At 38.5% G+C, this 18,316-nt stretch overlaps 1 protein-coding gene across 1 annotated transcript; it reads right to left on the reverse strand.

Annotated features, from left to right (window-relative positions):
- Positions 1-680: 680 nt before the first annotated feature.
- Positions 681-18,055, reverse strand: slc6a3 (solute carrier family 6 member 3). The gene is made up of 14 exons (XM_036579401.1): positions 17,767-18,055; positions 16,756-16,887; positions 14,047-14,260; positions 13,209-13,347; positions 12,221-12,355; positions 10,599-10,702; positions 8,475-8,599; positions 6,839-6,951; positions 6,168-6,296; positions 5,496-5,595; positions 3,325-3,425; positions 2,155-2,322; positions 1,735-1,806; positions 681-1,242 (listed from the first exon to the last, which is right to left on the reverse strand). The coding sequence occupies exons 1-14, from the start codon at positions 18,053-18,055 to the stop codon at positions 1,219-1,221; spliced, it is 1,845 nt and encodes a 614-aa protein (XP_036435294.1). The 3' UTR covers positions 681-1,218.
- Between the last annotated feature and the right edge of the window lie 261 nt (positions 18,056-18,316).

Consider the following 18,316-nt stretch of genomic DNA (forward strand, 5'->3'; position numbering starts at 1 on the left):
TCAGGAGCTCGTGGGGTTGAATCCCAATCATAACTTTAAAAAGAAAAAGGAAAAAGGAAAGCACTAATTATCAGCACATTGTCTGATAAACTGACATTAGTTGTCAATATTAGGCTAAAGAATATATTGGTCAGGCTCTATTTTTTATCTGGACTATCAGTGAGTATCTATGAGATCATATAGTCCTAGTGTTTTTTGTAACATGCAACAGAAGAGAGATAATACATTTATTAGCTAAAGTGAAAATCAGACACACCAGTATGGATGCATAACAGAAGACAAATTTTCAAAAACTGTTTATACATGAATTCTTTATTGATCTTTTACAGTGGGTGGCAGATTTCAGCAGTCACTCAAAGGTATTAACTTAGTGGATAAATTAAAGACCTTTCAAATGTGATAAACAAAGTTGTTCTCATGAATAAAGACATATTCATACTGTGTATACTGCCTGGTAAATGCCATTAGCCATTCAATACTCTTAATTTCAGGATTGCAGAATATGTACAGATACTTTAGCAGCTCTATGGTTTAAAATAAAATGCTCTGTATGTAAACTAAACAACTCACAAAAGTACCAGAACCTTTATAACCTAAATGGCTACAGGTTTTTTCTATATATTTGAAATGTTTTTTGGTGTCTGGTTTCTGTATAAATCACACCAAACATCTGAGGTCAGAAAACATTTGTAATAGAACTGCAAATAATTACAGCATGGGCAAAACTGCATCCCATTTGCCCAATAGTTGATACTTAATATATGGCTTCACAGAATTAAACCCTACTGGGATTTGTATTTATTGAAATGTACTGTCCATCATTTTGCTTTTCAAACACAAAGAGGATATATATGTCATGTAATATCACTAGTTAAACATTACTGTTTTTTTTCTAGATTCTTATTCCGTATATAGCTTTTGACACTTCAATCACATTGATCAATAAGGCTCAGTTGTACTCTAATCACAAAAAAATTCAGTAAACAATAAACAGTCATTGGGAGACAACATCAGCCATCATAACAGTCATCTTATACTGAGATTTAAACTGATATTGACAGAATGTCAACCATGTTGTGATCGGAAAAATCACTTTACAGCCACATGTTCAATTACGCAAGAAAGAAACAACTAGATTTACGGTTTGTTTGGCGCACAGCAGCCCGCCCCCACTAGAGCTGGCCAAGTCTCCTTGTTTTTTCAGACATGTAGCAGCGCTCAGACCACCAGCCAGTGATGAAGCTTCAAATAAACAGAAAAGTTTACGAGCAGTTAACATACAGGTACATTCACCTTTCAGGTTACAGACAAAAAGGAGCGAATACATGGAGCGAATACATAGAAAGTGTGTTAATGTTAAATGCACAGTGCAACCCCTCAGTGTGCAAAATCTGGCCTTCATAAGTCTTCTAAAATATGACCACAGGGGAATATTTGTCAACTATGGCTATGGTCAGAACAAATTTCAGTTTGATGTTGATCAAATTCATGTAGTTAAATTTTAACTTGATGTTCAATCTGAAGTGTTCTCTAACAAGAATAACACAAATCATATCAGCTATTTCAATCAGACTTCCATTAAAGCCAGTCTTTGTGTGGTATAAATGTCATATTTAGCATAATTAAAAGTTCACCCATATAATTTATGTAAACAGCCCTTTTGGCTGTAATAGCTGCATGTTTCTTATTTGAGCCGTTTGTCCATCACAGATTTTAGGAACTCTAGGACCTTACCGTGAACTGCCGCACCTCCCCGCGCTCCACCATGTGGTGCTCCGTCTCTGGGGTGATGGCGTATGCCAGTTTCTACAACGAAAACGAAGGAAACCGTCTCATATGGCTGATTTACGAAACTTGTTTGTATGAAAAACAAATTGTAGCCTGATTAAGCAAAGATGCCAACTGCTAGCATGCAAGTGTCCATGTTCATTAATCATTATTCCATTATTTTAGAGATACAGCATGTGAAGTATTGAAAGCATGATCCAACAGCAATAGAGAACAACCCTATAGTACATCTATTGTTATGCTGTACATTCTTATCAGCGTAGTGAGTGAACCCTGCTTGTTAGGAATATTAATCTAAACTTTAAGTGGCCGCTGCATTAAATGGCCGCTGACTCTAGTTTTAAGAAAGTTCTCTGATGGACGTACAGCACAGAAGCTTCCTGGCAGACTGCAGAATTTGTAGATGGCATAAAGTGGCACCATGATCATTGAGGAGATGGACAAACACCAGCCAACCATGTTAGCCCACATGGGAAAGTAGTAGGACCCATATTTTGGAGGGTTGAACGTTGCAAAGCTGACAACCACCATGAACTAGATGGTAAGGAAAAGGGATACAAAGAAAAGGATACAAAGAAACATTTGGTTATTTTATGACCTGATCTTTCAGTTTTGAGATGAACACAATTAGTAAACAATCACTGAACTGATAGTTCAGCAAAAAATCTAATTTACATAACTGTCCTCGAATCCTCTGTGTAGTCAAGCAACTAAGCCAGAATTGGTGTCTGAAGTTTGTTTCTTTAGTTTTGAAATGGAGCTACGAGGCTAACCTAGCTAACAAGTAATAGAAACATATACACAACTAATTAGCAGTGTACACACTATAAGCCTAAATCACTGACTTGGCTCAAACAGCATGGAGTTTTAGTCCGAAATAAACTTGTGGTCATATAGTTCCATATGTCTATATGAGATTACTTAATACATTTAAGCAGTTTGAGATCTGAGGCAAGTTTGTGATGAGTTATGCAGAGTTTTCACAATGTTACTCACATAGCTCTGATGCAAAACTAAAGTTTTTTTTGTGAACCTATTGCTTAAATTAAATTTTTAAAGTCACAATGGCTTGATTGAGAGGCACCTGTGAATCTGATTAGGGGTGTCTAAAAAGTGGTATTACTTTAGCCTTTATATGGGTGATGTCATTAACCTGTTTTCTCACAACTTCTTCAATGTCCCTCCCTCAGTCCTGCATTACATCAACTGCTCAGTTGGCTTTTCAAACCAATATTTGATGATGTATTTATTGTACTTCAGAATGTACTTCAGAGCAGAATGTTTAGATGATGCTGGGCTACTGTACTAAAATATCTGCTATTTATTCATTTTACTGCATTTGTAACCTTATAGAAACAAATATTATTTTATCTAAATTTTCTACATGTTTATTGACTGGCAGCGGCATTGGCAGATAAGTACATAAAAAATTGGATAACAGCATCAGCCAACAATTCCCATATCGATACATCCCTGTTTGTCAACTTAAGCAAATCTCTGTCTATTCCCCTAGTGCAACAGCATGTGTAAGCATACCAGCAGGAAACAGGGACTGACAAACTTCCAGCAGAGTCTCCAGTATAAGCCTGGCCGCTGGCCGATCATTTCTTGGATGTCATCGCTGAAACGATCCACTCCTAAAATCACAAACATACAGCATTTAAACTGATTGGACGTACAGCTTCACTTGACAGGAAAACAAGGTAGCTGAAGGTTTTCTTTAATAAACTGTACAAAAATATAGATGTTTATGTACAACAACAACTTTAAGCGCTTCACGTAGAGCACTTGTAAGAACAAATGAGGACAATGGGTTGAAGTGTGCACATTGTCTTCCATGGTCAGCAAACTGCTCTCCATTGCCTTGCTGCCCGCGAGGCACTAATCAAAGCTTGCAGCAGAAATACATAGAGACTTTCTACTTACTGAGAGCAAAGCTGTGTCAGTGGCAGAGGGTTATAGCCGCAGGTGACTGCCGCTACCGATGGGCCTTTCCAAAAAGGCCATGAAGCCTCAGGCTAGATTTGTATGCCTTGCCCTGAACAAAAGCCACTACTGGGGACCACAGCCTGTGCCCTGCTAGCCCCTGGGGTCGAAGGGCAACCAGTATTCTCCCCCTATTGATCTCTCAGCCAGCTGATTGCCCCGCTTGTCCTGAGCTGATGTGGGCTCTTTGAAGTTCAGGTCTTTCCATCAGCCAAGCTCGCCTCCAGGGGATGTTCAGAAAGTTCAGCCTCCTCTCACAAGAACCCACTTTTCATATGCAGCAATGAAAATCAAGTACAAAGCAGATGATGCACTCATCTGTAGGACTTGCTGAGCTCACTTAAACAAATATTCGCTGCATATTGGGACACCCATGGTAAATACATACACTATCTAATGTTAGGTCCACATACCTGTCTCATTTTTTTCCATAAAAGCTCTGTTAACTACACTCTTATCACCTTTATTAGAAACCTCAACCTTGTACTTACTTACTGGTCACTTTATAACCTACACCTGCAGTGCTAAAGTCAGAGACACCCTTCATTCATATAATTTCCAGTCTAACCGTTTTAATCTCCCATATTATAGCTGCCATTCTTTTTGGGAGACTTGCTTTCAGCATTTCAAATAAATCTACACTTGCCTCCAAAGTTCAGCCTTAGATGTTGGTTGCATTTTCTGCTGCTCACGATCCAAGTAAGCCCTAACACATTTAATTATAGCAAAGGCTAGACTCTGGGATGGCAAGTCCTCTGTCCATCTGAGAACACCAGCTGCATCTTTGTTTTATTTGCACATTTTCATTTTTTATGTCTATATCCTTTTCTCAGTAATGGTTTCTTGACAGCTACACATCCTTTGTAACCCACAGTGTTGAGTTGTCTTCTCACATTCTCAGATTTTTTTTGTTTAATCAAAGCAAGAGTGGAGCTTGATTTTCTCCTATCTCTCAAAGATGAAAGCTTTAAGTACTGTTTATCTGATGGTGATAGTGTTGGTGGGCTACCAAGTCTTGGACTGTTGTTAGGAGTTGGTTTTCTCTATATCTTTTAATAATTAATAAACTTCAGTTTAGGACATTCCTGTTTTTTCAATCATTTTCATTTGACTTTTTCCTTCCTTATGCAAACAGATTTGAACAAATGAAGGGTGGTCTCTGACGTTTGCACAGTATTATACCTTGTAGCCCATGTGCTTGCACGCACAGTTTGTCAGCTGCCCTTTATTCCTCTGTTTCCAACCACAGGGCCACTGCAAACGAGATACTTTTTGGGTGGCGGACTATTCTTAACACAGCAGTGACACTGACATGGTATTGTAGTGTGTATCACTATGTCAGGTTCACTGATAGGTCCACCACCCAAAAAAGCAGCTCTGTGGTCAGAAAAGGATTAGAGAATAAGTAATGAACAGTGCAACAACAGATGAGCTACAGTTTTTTTTTAACTGTATACATGCAAGGTTCAGCTACAAGGTAGGTGTTTCTAATGAAATGCGTGGCCAGTGTATCTAGACAAGAATAAAACAGATGTGTTCATAGTCAACAACTCCACATTCCATAGCTAAAGCCTGGCCATCCTGCTGGGTAATGCCACTCGTATCGGTAATGAGGTGAAGCAGCACTGGAGCACAGCTGTCCGTCTCTTGTCTGATAGGCCATCATTCTCCTAATGGTGCATCAGCTTCCCTGGCCATGCCGGGGAGCCACACGCCCTCACCGTAAAACCAAGCGATGCCGATGGCTTCAATCAGCACTCCAAAGAGAATCGATGTTCCTGCCGCAAAGTGGTCCAGCAAAGTAAACACGTAGATGCCACCCTGGTGAGAGAAAATGAAGGATGGAAAGAAGGAAAGACAACAAGAGAGGGGGAGCAAGAGAGAAAGTTAGTCTCATTTTTTATAATATGAAAACATACGTAAATGAAATGCTGAAAGGCTGAATTACTGTGTTGGAAAAATGAAAAACTAAAAATTTGTGCGCATGTGTATACTGTGCAGATTAATTTGTTTCACAGATAAACCAACATTAATGCCAGCACTAGAATTCTGTTGGTGAATGTTGAGAATGTTGGTGATAATGTTAAAGATTATTGAGTTAATGCTATGAAACTAATGTATAACTTCTGTAGTTTTATAAATTTATAAATTAAGTGTGGACTGTCATATGTGCTCTTAGAGTTTAAATTGTTTAAATGAAATAATTTTAAATCATTATGGACATAATTATAAAGAGTTTTAAATGAGAGTATGTAAAGTTCATGGACACAGATCAATGATTATTATGACTAAATTACACTATTAATAGCACAAACCCTTTCTGGCCTAAGATCAGGTTTAATCTTAATCTGGGAAACTGGCCCATGTTTCAGTTGTGTATCTGTCTTGCTCACATTGGTAACACAGAAGAGGGAGATGAGGAAAGTGGAGACCACTATGAAGAGTGTGAAGAGCTCTCTGTGTCTATGCAGAAACTTGAATTCATCGATGAGCCCTGTGATCACAGACTCCATACCACCCATCTGCAAAGAAATAAAAAAAATGAACCTCACACCTGTCATCAGATGCCAAACAGTAATTAAGTTAGCCTATCTAGGTTTCGTACTCTTAACTGATAGCCGGTACTGGTAAACAAAAGTAACAGGACATTTGGACAGCAACAGTGGCTATTTTGCACCATAATCTTTTGTCTTGGTACTACATAAAAATTGTTAATGATGTTGGGTTATAAACAGTGTAGACACCACTTTCAATGATTAGATCTGAAAATGCCAAGCAAATACTCCTGATGGACCACTATAACTGCAAAGTTAGATAAAACTAATTATCGGCAATTTATACACATTATCGGCAATTTAAGACTATCAAATAATGATGAAAAGCCCTTCGTCCATTAAACAAAAAATCTAACATCAAATAAAACTTTCTTGCCAATCACTGCACTACATGATACAGATAAAAGGAATGGTGGTGAATGATTGTATGGAATTATTAGTCTTAACACATTAGCCACAGGGCATTAGGCATAAGCAATCGGACAAGCCTGTGTCCTTCTGTGTTTTACCGCACTGTCGATTCCCAGCGTGAGAAGCATGATGAAGAAAATGACAGCCCAAATTGAAGAGCCAGGCAGCGTGGCTATGGCCTCTGGGTAAATGATAAACACCAGGCCTGGACCTGGACAACAGAACAGAACACCAAACCACAGGATTCATCAATATGTTCATTATTTTACCAGTGAATTACCAGTCTAGTAGCATTATGAGAAAAGATAGTGAACACTTTAGAATTATCTGGGCTCGAACAGCTTCTAAAATTAGATTTTCATCAAACTAATATTATATTATACTGTCTTTAGTCATTTGTATCAAGTGCATGAAGATCACATTTTATTAGCTATGGTACAAGCAAAAATCTTGGAAATATTGTTAATAGTTTCACAAACGTTTTAATTTTTCAATCTCTAATTTTGTACCTGTAAGTTAGAAATCTAGAGTTGTGAGAAAAGGTTTCCAAACCTATTAGAACTGGATTAGACTTGGAATTTGATTTCTACATGAATGTGTCTGTTCTTTATCTTTCTCATTATAATAAAATAATAACCATAAGTAAAACACTCTAACTGATTTTGACTTGGATGAAGATCAGATCGCACTCTAGGAGTCATTCACACAGAAATCCTGATTACGGTTAAAAGGGTTCAAAACCTCTCACAACTCTAGATCTCTAACCACAGACCTACAAATACAGACACGTTCTAAAGCTGCAGTACACTAAAATAAATACTGTCTTAACATCATATGCTAGATCATCATCAGGGCTGGACTTAGACAACTTACCCTAGCATGCTTGTCCAGATCATATTTATGTATCAGGATGTGAATATGAATGTGCTCGGGATAGGAATTCTAAAAAGGTTTATATAAAGTTTTATATTTAGGCAGCATTTGGGCATTACAACCCTTTCTGACGTCTTTCACTGAAATCGCAACACAATCATAACAGTGTCAACTGGGAACAATTCATGCACTATGCATTAATTTCACAAATTAATTTCTGATGTTGTGTCCTTATAACACAACATATTTTCTTTTGTATATTTTTCATGCTGTAAACAAGGCAGTGACAAATTGCGGTCTGTATCTGAACTGACACATATTGATTTCTCACTCAAAATTATGAGGTGTAATTCACTCTCCGTTGCTAGACTTTGGTATCTGCAATAAATGTGTCAGCACCATGAATAATAGCACTTGTAACAGGCATTGATACATTGAGTGAGGATCAATAACAATTCATTTCTCAGGTGTTAAAACACGACAAAGATATGTGACAGAATATTAGGTATAGCAACATTTTACAAGAGATACAGATTGTTTTGAGGCATTATCTAGTATCAAAGACTGGCTATTTGGTTTTATTGGCATGGCAATAGAGACATAATGGAGTATTAGTGAGAATAGAGATAGCTATGATAGAGCTACTGAAAGCACTGAGTGAACTTGTAAGGGCATTAACCTCTTAAAATCAACAGAACTTCTGGCAATACCAGGCATTCCTCAACCCTATAACTGAGTTTGCATTGTTAACCATGTAATTAGAGAAAAATAATCCTTAAGATGTAATACACGTCTCAGAGTTTAAAAGGTTAAAAACCCAGATATAAATAGACATAGAGTGAAAATCAACTATACACTCACCATCGGTAGCTACTTTATCAAGGGCCACGTTGTGTTTCTGAGACATGTAGCCCAGGAATGAGAAGATGACAAAGCCTGAGAAAAAGCTTGTGAGGGAGTTGATTGAACTGGTGATGATTGCATCTCTACAGGAAACAAAACACAATGAACATTGTTTAAAGCAATAGTTCAGAAAATTTAACTAACTTTCTCTGTAGTCAAAATGTATTGGCCAATACATTTACAATACAATACAACATCTGGAATGTAAAGTTTGATTATTTAGTTTTCGGCTGGAGGCTTATGTGGTTTCTACCACACACATTATATTTGTGTCTGTATAGACAGACACGCATATAAATAGACAAATAGACAGATAGATATTCAGACACACAGACAGACAGATCTTTGTCATTGCACATGAAATGCAGTTTAGCACCTACCACAAAGTGCAAGGTAAGTAGTGCAAGATAACAGAAACATGATAATAAATGTATATATACAATGTAAGTAATATAAAGAATATATACACACACACTATGTGTATATATATATATATATATATATATACAATACAATATATAATACCTGATAATACGCAATACATGACAGCAAAATAAAAATATGGAGTGGAATATATACACATTATGGAATAAGTATCTACCTAAAAACAATATATATATATACATATAGCTATTTTTACTCCTTAATTCCAGCAGTATGTTGTTCATAACAAAACTAGCTATATTTTGTAGTTGTTCAAAATAATGAAATTCTGGAATCTGATACTTTCTAAATACACTGTGTTTTATAGGCGGGTTTAAGCACCACCTATTTAGACATCTAATATATCCTGGATGGATTTGCATCAAAATTTTCCTTTACTAAAATGGGGAAATTTCAGCTCCGCAATCTAACCCATCCGTGCAGTGAAACATCACTTACACACAAGTGAAGACACACACTAGGGGCAGTGAGCACGCTTGCCCCAAGCAGTGGGCAGCCCCATCCGTAGCGCCCGGGGAGCAGTTGGGGGTTAGGTGCCTTGCTGAAGGGGACTTCAGTCACATACTGTCCGCTCAGGGGATTGAACCGACGACAAGGCTAGTTCCCTAACCACCAGCCCAGACTGGCCCCAAATATGCGCGCTTACTCACAAATACTATCGAAAGCGTCACATTTTACAGTCCTGTTTCGATACGAAACTGCATTTAATTATTAATCTGTATATTTTCTCTACCTTCCTGTGCTGAAATGGAACAAATACCCAAACAGAGATTTCAGTGTTTGAATACTGACACATTGATGGTACTTGAGTACTCATGAACATCCCTGACACAAAGAATGTAAACATACAATGATCTTACAATGAACAGTACATTACATTACTATCGCACATTTATACCTTTTCATAACCTTTTATTGCATTATTTCATAACAATTCAACAGAAACAACAAAATAAATTGCAGAATCAAGTCAGTGTGTATGGAGTAAATGTAATTTAAAATATGTAACTTATACTTTAACTTATAATATAGCTGCAATCAAATATGCTACAATTATGTGCTCTAACTAAAGGTACTAAAGACACAACCTTGAGTGACCAGGTTGACAGTTTATTACATTTTTTCTTACAGTTTATACATATTCTCCCATTATGTCTGATTATTTTCCCTTTGATGTGCTGTAGCTCTCAGCTTCATGTTTATCAAAGTGTCTTCCTTGGTATGCAGAGCAGGTTTTGTTAAAATAGTGAACTGACAGTTTTATTTTGTTTTTTCCAAGCTATTGTTGAAAGCACATATTGAAAATATTTTGCTCCAAAGGTTCAAACACCTGAAAGGTTTGAGTGCTGATGAGTGCTGACATCACAACAAGAGGATAAAATGTGTGTGGTACGACACTACTCTCAGGATAGTACTTTTGTCAGTTCTTTAAAAATGACAAATATTTAAATACCTCTCTGTTGAATATGTTATGTTGTTTGTATTCCAGACCGACAAAAAATATGCCCATTTAGTAAACTGAAAAGGTTGTGTCCCCAAACTTTTGACAGGCAGCATAGGAGTTTACCTATGTTTGTGTGAGTTCACGTACATGTGTGTGAGTGATGGAGACTCCTGGGTTTTAGCGTTTATGCTTACCTGTAACAGTTGTTGCTAAATTTGTTGTAGCTGGAGAAGGCGATTAGCACACCAAACCCCACTCCTAAAGAGAAGCATATCTGCGTGGCAGCCTCGATCCAAACCTGCGAAACAAACGGTCCGGCCGGCCACACAAAAGACGGCACACAACACCTATCATTAGGGATAATTGCAGGAAACTCATTCAACAGAAAGATGAAAGGCACTTGTGAATACGGGGTAATTTTGCAAATTGCTGCTGCTTGCATGTGCCTAATCTAATTCTGAAATTGCAGCTTTGAGGCCTTTCTGCAATGTGGCGTCTGTACGGGGAGCAACAGTGATTCTAGGAAACTTAAGACAAATGGCAACTTCGTTTGCACGAGAAAGATGCTTAAAGATGAATAAAATGAGTCGTCCTTACGAGCTGCTTAACGGCGCATATTCAGGTGCTTTGTGTCTTTGTGGGTGTTTCTTGTTCCGCTGTATGCGTGTATGTAAATGTGGTTACATTAGCTTTATCCTCCTTTACTGTTTCTAATAAACAACTGCAGATTTTGGGGAATAAAGCGTTTTCTCTTGTTGGGAGAAGCCAAATATCCCCACAACGTCAAAATGTTTATCACCCTGGGCATATCAAAAAAGACACTTTGTGAGTCGTTTATTATTGATTACTATTTTTATATCTGTGTCTTTATATCTGCCATCTTTTCCCCTAGCAGGTTGTAAGGTTGGAATCACAGTTGTGAATAAAAATGTTGCAGATAAATGTATGAAATTATTCTATGATACTGCTACTCTACAACTTACAGATTTTAACTAATTTGTAGGAAGTTGTGAAAAAGAGGAAATTTTATATCTTAATGATTGAAAAAAAAGCTGTAAACACTGAAAATAAAGACATACTAAAATATCCAGAAAGCCTTGTATTTTAACTTAGGCAGATAACTTATTCAAACATTACTGTAAATAAATAATTACAATATATTATATATCACTTAACTTTGTGATGCTCCCAAAAACTTGAAACATTAATTAGAATATCATGAAATACTACATAATATAGTATTTATATTTTATGGTATTTGTTGGCATTAAGCTTATTACATAGTATAAAGTTAATCATTTACAATAATACATTAACAGCAATTATTAATAAGACAATTGATCCCAAACTTCTGAATACTAGTGTAAATATCAAATAAAAATGTACTGCATGTTAAAAAAGCATTTTCCATAAGGAGCAAACCTCCCTCAGCCTTAGAAGCATGTCATAGTATTGTTGTGAAAACATTTGGTCCCTACAGTGAGGGCCACATGCTCACTTTTGTGAGCTCTGAAATGTGTGCAGTGATGGCAGAGAGTGTAAACTGAGTGTGCTGGTTGAAAGTAAAGCCAGTTTGCCATGTGACGCAGGTGTGGAGGCCCCAGTTGGCTGAGTGCTCCTCTGTCTGTTAACCCAAATGATGGAGATTTCTTTGGCCGCTGGCTGGTGTGATGGTGTAGAACTAGAGGAGACGCTTAGTTTAATAAATCTCAGATGCATTGCATCTTTGTGTGTGTAGCAATAAGAGGACGTACTGTATGTGTATGCAGGTGAGTAGGTGTGTGGGTGTGTTGTGTGTGTGTGTGTGTGTGTGTACCTGAGCGTCACACAGGCGGAGGAAGTCCACACTGAGGTACGCTTTAATGCCATCGATGGCTCCAGGCAGAGTGACACCGCGGAGCAGCAGTACAGTCAGAACCACATAGGGCATGGTGGCTGTGATCCACACCACCTACACACACACACACACACACACACACACACACACACACACACACACTATATAGATCATTACTGACTTTTCAAGAGCAATTTATGAAGTGTATTTGACTGTTGCTCATGCCTTGACTGACTTTGATTTACTCTGGTTATATTCGTCCCATACTAGACTATGCCTGCCAAGCATGGCACGTAATCCTGACACAGTGTTTGCTGAACCAGACTGAGACTGTCCAGAAACTTGCATGCCAAATCATCATCGGCAGGGCTTATTCTATGTATCAAGAAGCCCTTCAAGCTCTCACATTACCAATCATCCAAGAGAAGAAACATACTGTGTAGATAGTTTGCCCTCCGTCTCCTAAAGTCCCCTTTCAGATTGTGGCTACCATCTTCAAGAGCCCAGACATCAGGCTAGAGAATCAGGGTCAGTAACAAACTGTGGCATATAGTGTCTTATTTTGCTCATTTGTCTTTTTCTTATATAAACGTATAAGTGGGCATTGTAAATACTCATGCAATTCAGTTTTGCTTTCTGCAAAATGAGTATAGACGTAATAAAATTCTTTAGCCAGCACAACTGACCGCTCGACAGGGAGAAACATCTCAACAGTAAATGACAAAACTAGACACAACAGGTGCAGCAGGACAGCAAAATCCCCTTCCAGCACTTAAACCATGCAATGAATCTGCTTTATCGAATAAACAATTATGATGATCCAAACAAATAAATATAACGTTAAAAATACATCACATATATAAAACACATTAAAATTTACAATTACAATTTAAATATTCTATTAATATTTTGGAATATACTGTCAACATATATCATTATATTTCAATTTCAAATCAGAAGAGTCTACCTTCCCAGAGGTTTTGACTCCCTTCCAGAGGCTAAAGTAGAGCACCACGATGACCACAGCCAGGCAGGACGTGAGTTGCCACCGGGGCAAGCCTAGGTCATCAATCCCCCCGCTGTCCTGCAGGTGCAGCACCCCACGCCTGCAGTGGAAATAATACAGTGCTGTCACAAAATTGAACTTGTAATGGCACTGCTATACAGTTCAATCATTAGAGAAACTCTTAAAGCACAAATTTTGCTTTCACTATTATCACCAGCCGTAATGCAAAACGTTTGGACGCATCAGACTGAATGTGTGTTTTCTTAAAGACATTTTAATCTTTAGGCTTATGCTTAAATGCTTGTAAATTTGATTATAAGATAAGCAAAAAATTAAAATTAGTGAAGTTGATGCCTATATTTTTTTTCAAAAAACAAACATGATAAATAAATAAATGAATGTAAATTATATAAAAGTAAATTAGATAAATGATATAATTAAATTATGCATAATTATCTATATTCATTCAGAATGTTAAGTTAGCTGGAAATTGTCTGGGTATATAACAGTATCTCATTATATAACAATCTTTCGTGAAGTAAAGTGGGTCTGAACAGTTGGAGAGGGCCATCATTTCTTATTTTAGTAAGTGTGTATGTTATTTCATAGTTTATAAGTCTTCACTATTATTGCAAATGTGCAAAATAGTGGAAGTATATAAAAAAGTTGTCATGAGCAGGTGCTGACTGGGACTTTTGACTAGCACTACAAGGAAACCTTTCATTGTGTTTTCAAACACAGTGCATAGTACTCAAACATCAGCTACTTCTAAAGATGTGAGTGATTATTTTTGACTCACTCAAAGTACTCTAAGGCCGGGGTGGCCTTGTGGGAGTCGTTCAGTAAAGTGGCGTTCAAGTCAGAGCAGTTGGCACTGTTCCAGGTGTTGTTGCAGTTGACCCAGGGCAGCTCGCCCGAGAAAGAGGAGAAGAGGTAGAATAGAGCCCAGGCGATGATCACGTTATAGTAGAAACCCACGTAGAGAGAAATAAGGATCACTGTAAATCCTACGCCTGAAAAGAAGGCATTAAAAACTATTTACACTCACCGTTCATTATATTAAAACTCCCCATCTTCACTCACTGACCACGTTATGATGTATCAGACACACCAACGTAGTTGGAGTTTTTACACACATCATTAAACTGCTAAAAATCCCTGGGGAAAAAAATAAAATAAAATGCCACTTATTGCTCGCTAGCAGCTCAATATAGAGTCACAATATCCCACATACAAAGAACCAACAGTATTCTAGTTAATCAGAGGTATGGGGAAAAATGTTTTACTTATTATTTTAATTAAAAATATCTGCGTCAATGTCCACACTACTGGTGGAATGACCACTAGAGAGCCTGCAGAAAGAGCTTAAGATCATGTTTTCCAAGTAGGCATCAAAGCATGATTGCAAACTCTAAGGGCATCTGATAAATGCTGTAATTGTAAACATCATTGCTTGATTCAGAGCTGTCCCTCACCCAAAAATATCCAGACTGTGGTCAGAAAATGGCTACGGATGAAGGGCTAAAAGTGACTAAAAAGAGGTTGCTAACTGTACACTAACCAGATGGAGCTACAAGGTTAGGAACATCTAATAAAGTGGACAGTCAGTGTATTTTATTAGGTAATACTTATTTTTAACTGTCTGAAAAAACATGCTGCATGAGTAAGTAACGTTAATATCATTTTAGTTTAAAACCACAATGTTTCTGGTCGACCCCTTGTGAAACTGTGTAATGTTTTTTCCTTGCATTCTATTAGCAGCCCAAAGTGCCGCTGATTAATCAAGGCACCCCTCGGGCTCAAACGGTGGAGAAATGGCTCACATTTTTTTTCTCAGTACCAGAGAGAACAAGCTAGGCAGTAACAACCACAACATCTGCAGCCTCTAAGCCAGGTCGTCCCATTCATCCACAGTGCCAAGACCACACTGTGGTCATTGCAGTGTGACCCGAGTGACATTAAGTTCCAAAGTTTGAACTAAAAAAAGTTCAATAGGTCTCTGTCTGCAAGCACACCCTGCGCTAATAAGTCATTCTTGCTGCCAGGAGAGTCTCTAGTGCTGTCAACTGAGAGACAGAATTCCCTTATTATCTGCACATGTGTGATTTTCAGTGCTTTGGAGAGCATCGATCCTGAGGAAGTGAACGTGTTGATCAGCAGTAATTACAGTAATCTCCCGCAGAGTGACAGGCGCACAGAAAACGGAGCTTGTGATTAAGATGTCTATCTCTCTTTCTCTCTCTCCTTCTCTGTCTTCCTGCCTGACAGACCGCTATGGCTATAGCAAGCAGATATCTTTAGTGACATAGTGATGGACAGATGATGGTTCAAACAGCATCTACACTTTAGGTTAAAAGGGGGTGGAACATTAAACTGAAGACAAATAATCCTGCTATGCTCCAATTAAATTGCTTCCCATTTATTTAACTATCCCTTTGATTGGACTTATTAGTTCAAAATGTTCAATTATGGAATTGTTAGTTCAAAAATGTACACAATAGAAAAGCTTAGAGGTCATGCAAACAGAACATTACCAATTGCCTACACACATACATACTTTGAACACCACTTGGAAAAATTATAACACAGAATTCAGTCTGGCAAAGAATGCTGGGATACATGCAAAAGGGATTAAAATGGACAAGCGTGTCCAGAAGAAGGGTGCCAAGGCAATATTTTGGCTTCCAACCAAACACATACAGGGAACTATTAGATGTTAACAGTGTTACAAGCAGTCTATGCAGAATATTGTCATTACTAGAAACTATTAGACAGAAAAGGCAACAAATTTCTAAGACTGGATGACTTTGGATGTCTGCAAAAATATGTCTGCAGATTTCTTTGAAAAACTGAAATCAAGTCTTCTGAAAAGAATAGAAGCTGTAGTAAAGGCAATAGGTGGACACACTACATACTGAAAAAACTGGTATGATATTTAGTTGTTGAGGCTTCTGTGTAATTTTCTATTAAATATGTACTTAAGCTTTTTTCTTGACTTTTGCAATGAAAAACTTTTATTTAATGGCCATTCTGATTGGAACCACCAACACCAATAGGCAGGATCAAGAACAGCTGCCAAAAGTTCTGGAAAAAGTGACAGGGAAGGTCGCTGTGAGCCAACGCCCCATCATGCATGCTAATCTCACGGCTGTTCCATAGCAAGAGTGGCAGAAAATTTGCTTGCTACCAGATGAGGGAGAAGACGTGCTGAGCAGATTTGATACTAAAAGCCAATTTTACTGTCTCCCATTTGACTGTGAGTGTTTTCAGCCGGAGATAAACGGTACCTGTCTTTTGGCTGACTGACCACGTCCTTTCATGACAAGGGACACAAACACTCTATCCCACACACATCTGTGCTCATCCACCCACCACAAGCCAAGAAGCAGGCTATAGAATGATACCATGTTGAAAACTGCCTGATTTAAGAGATCAAAATGGTACATAATCCTTATTCAGCAACTGATCTCAGCGCAATGAAATCAAGAGAACATCGCTACAGCGTTACCTTTAAAGATAGGACAAATCTTCCAGACACCTGCAGCTCCTTCCCGGTTGTACTGACCCAATGCTAATTCCATATAGAATAGCGGCATTCCTGCAATGACCATGAAGAGCAGATAGGGCACCAGGAAGGCACCTGGAAAATAAAACAAACAAAATAAAAAAACTACTTACCTTGTATTTCCACACACTGACCACTTTATGAGGTCCACTTATCTTATAGGTCCACTATTTAGATGTACAGACCAATCTGTTGTCAAGCACAATTTGTCAGCCTTCCCTTACCCCATTTTCAGTTTGTGACCACAGAACGGCTGATCACCAGATATTATTAGGGTGGGGGATCATTCTTAACACAACAGTGACACTGACATGGTAGTGTGTGTGGTGCTGGCACACCAGTCTTTTTGGGTTTTTACACACATCAGTGTCACTGCTAGGTTCAGAGTGGTCCACAAAAATATCCAGTCAAGAGCAGCTCAGTGGTCAGAAAAGTTAGAGCATAGTTACACAACCAGTGAAAATATATCTGTGGTATGCTCGAGGGACAGATATGATAAACTTATGCCCCCCCATACGACAAATAATCAGAAAATTTTATTAAAAAAAAAAAAAAGACTCCAGTTGGTTTCCTTAGAGGTATTGGATTAGTAAGCTGTTTCGGGTTGTTTCTTGCAGATTATTTCTGGAATAAAAGGCTGTCTGTCCTACTAAGATATTATCTAAGGTCATAAGGTCACAGACAACCTTGATGTTTCACTTACCATTATCATCTTACATTCTGTAGAGACTACTGTTTCTTTTTTTCTTAATATCTCATTACATTTCAATGTTCAGTTTTACTTGGTACATCATCAGAGCTCAAGGTTCACAGGGGTTCACATCCGAAGGCTTATTATTCAACAACTACACGGAAAAGAATGCAAAATGACTGAGTTATTGTTAAGTTATGGCAGTGAGAAATACATCCATTGGAGGGTTAGTAAATGTTAAGGAATCAATATCTGAATCTTACCTCCACCGTTCTTGTAGCACAGGTAGGGGAACCTCCACACATTAGCCAGGTCCACAGCAAAGCCGATGACCGAGAGCAAGAAGTCAATCTTCTTACCCCAGGTTTCACGCTGCTCGCCAGATGGGTGGGTCTGGCCGGTGGGGGTGACCAGTGCCGAGGCGGTGAACTGCACCCCATTCTGCTCCTTCACCAGAATCAGCTCCACCTCTTTGGGGCCCATAGTGCTGGAGGGCTTGGCAGGGGCGATGACAGAGGACATGTGTGCGGCCGGCAGTCTACCTCTGGGCATGGGGTGCTAGGCTGGGCCTCAGGAACTGGCAGGGCGGAGATGGTGCCTCCTGCAACGGGTTCAGCAGCCTCTATGACAGCAGCAAGAGTACAGGAGAAGGAGAGAGGGAGGAAGGGAGGGAGCAGGGAAAGGAGGAGCGAGGCAGCCATGTTGATGTTAGATCATTTACAAACTCGAAACGCTCCCGACATGACGGGCTGCTGTGTACGCACCTGCGTTGGTTCACAGCTGTAAAACGAATTACAAACAGGATGGAGAACC

The sequence above is a fragment of the Colossoma macropomum genome, unplaced genomic scaffold (genome assembly GCF_904425465.1).
Source record: "Colossoma macropomum unplaced genomic scaffold, Colossoma_macropomum, whole genome shotgun sequence".
In the NCBI taxonomy this organism is placed as follows: Eukaryota; Metazoa; Chordata; class Actinopteri; order Characiformes; family Serrasalmidae; genus Colossoma; species Colossoma macropomum.

Coding starts and splice junctions, on each gene's coding strand:
- slc6a3 (XM_036579401.1), bottom strand. CDS start 18,055: ATGCCCAGAGGTAGACTGCCGGCCGCACACATGTCCTCTGTCATCGCC. Junction 13,348..14,046: donor CCGGCCTTAGAGTACTTTGA/GTGAGTCAAAAA, acceptor TTTCCACTGCAG/GCGTGGGGTGCTGCACCTGC. Junction 1,807..2,154: donor TGCCAGGAAGCTTCTGTGCT/GTACGTCCATCA, acceptor TTTTCGTTGTAG/AAACTGGCATACGCCATCAC.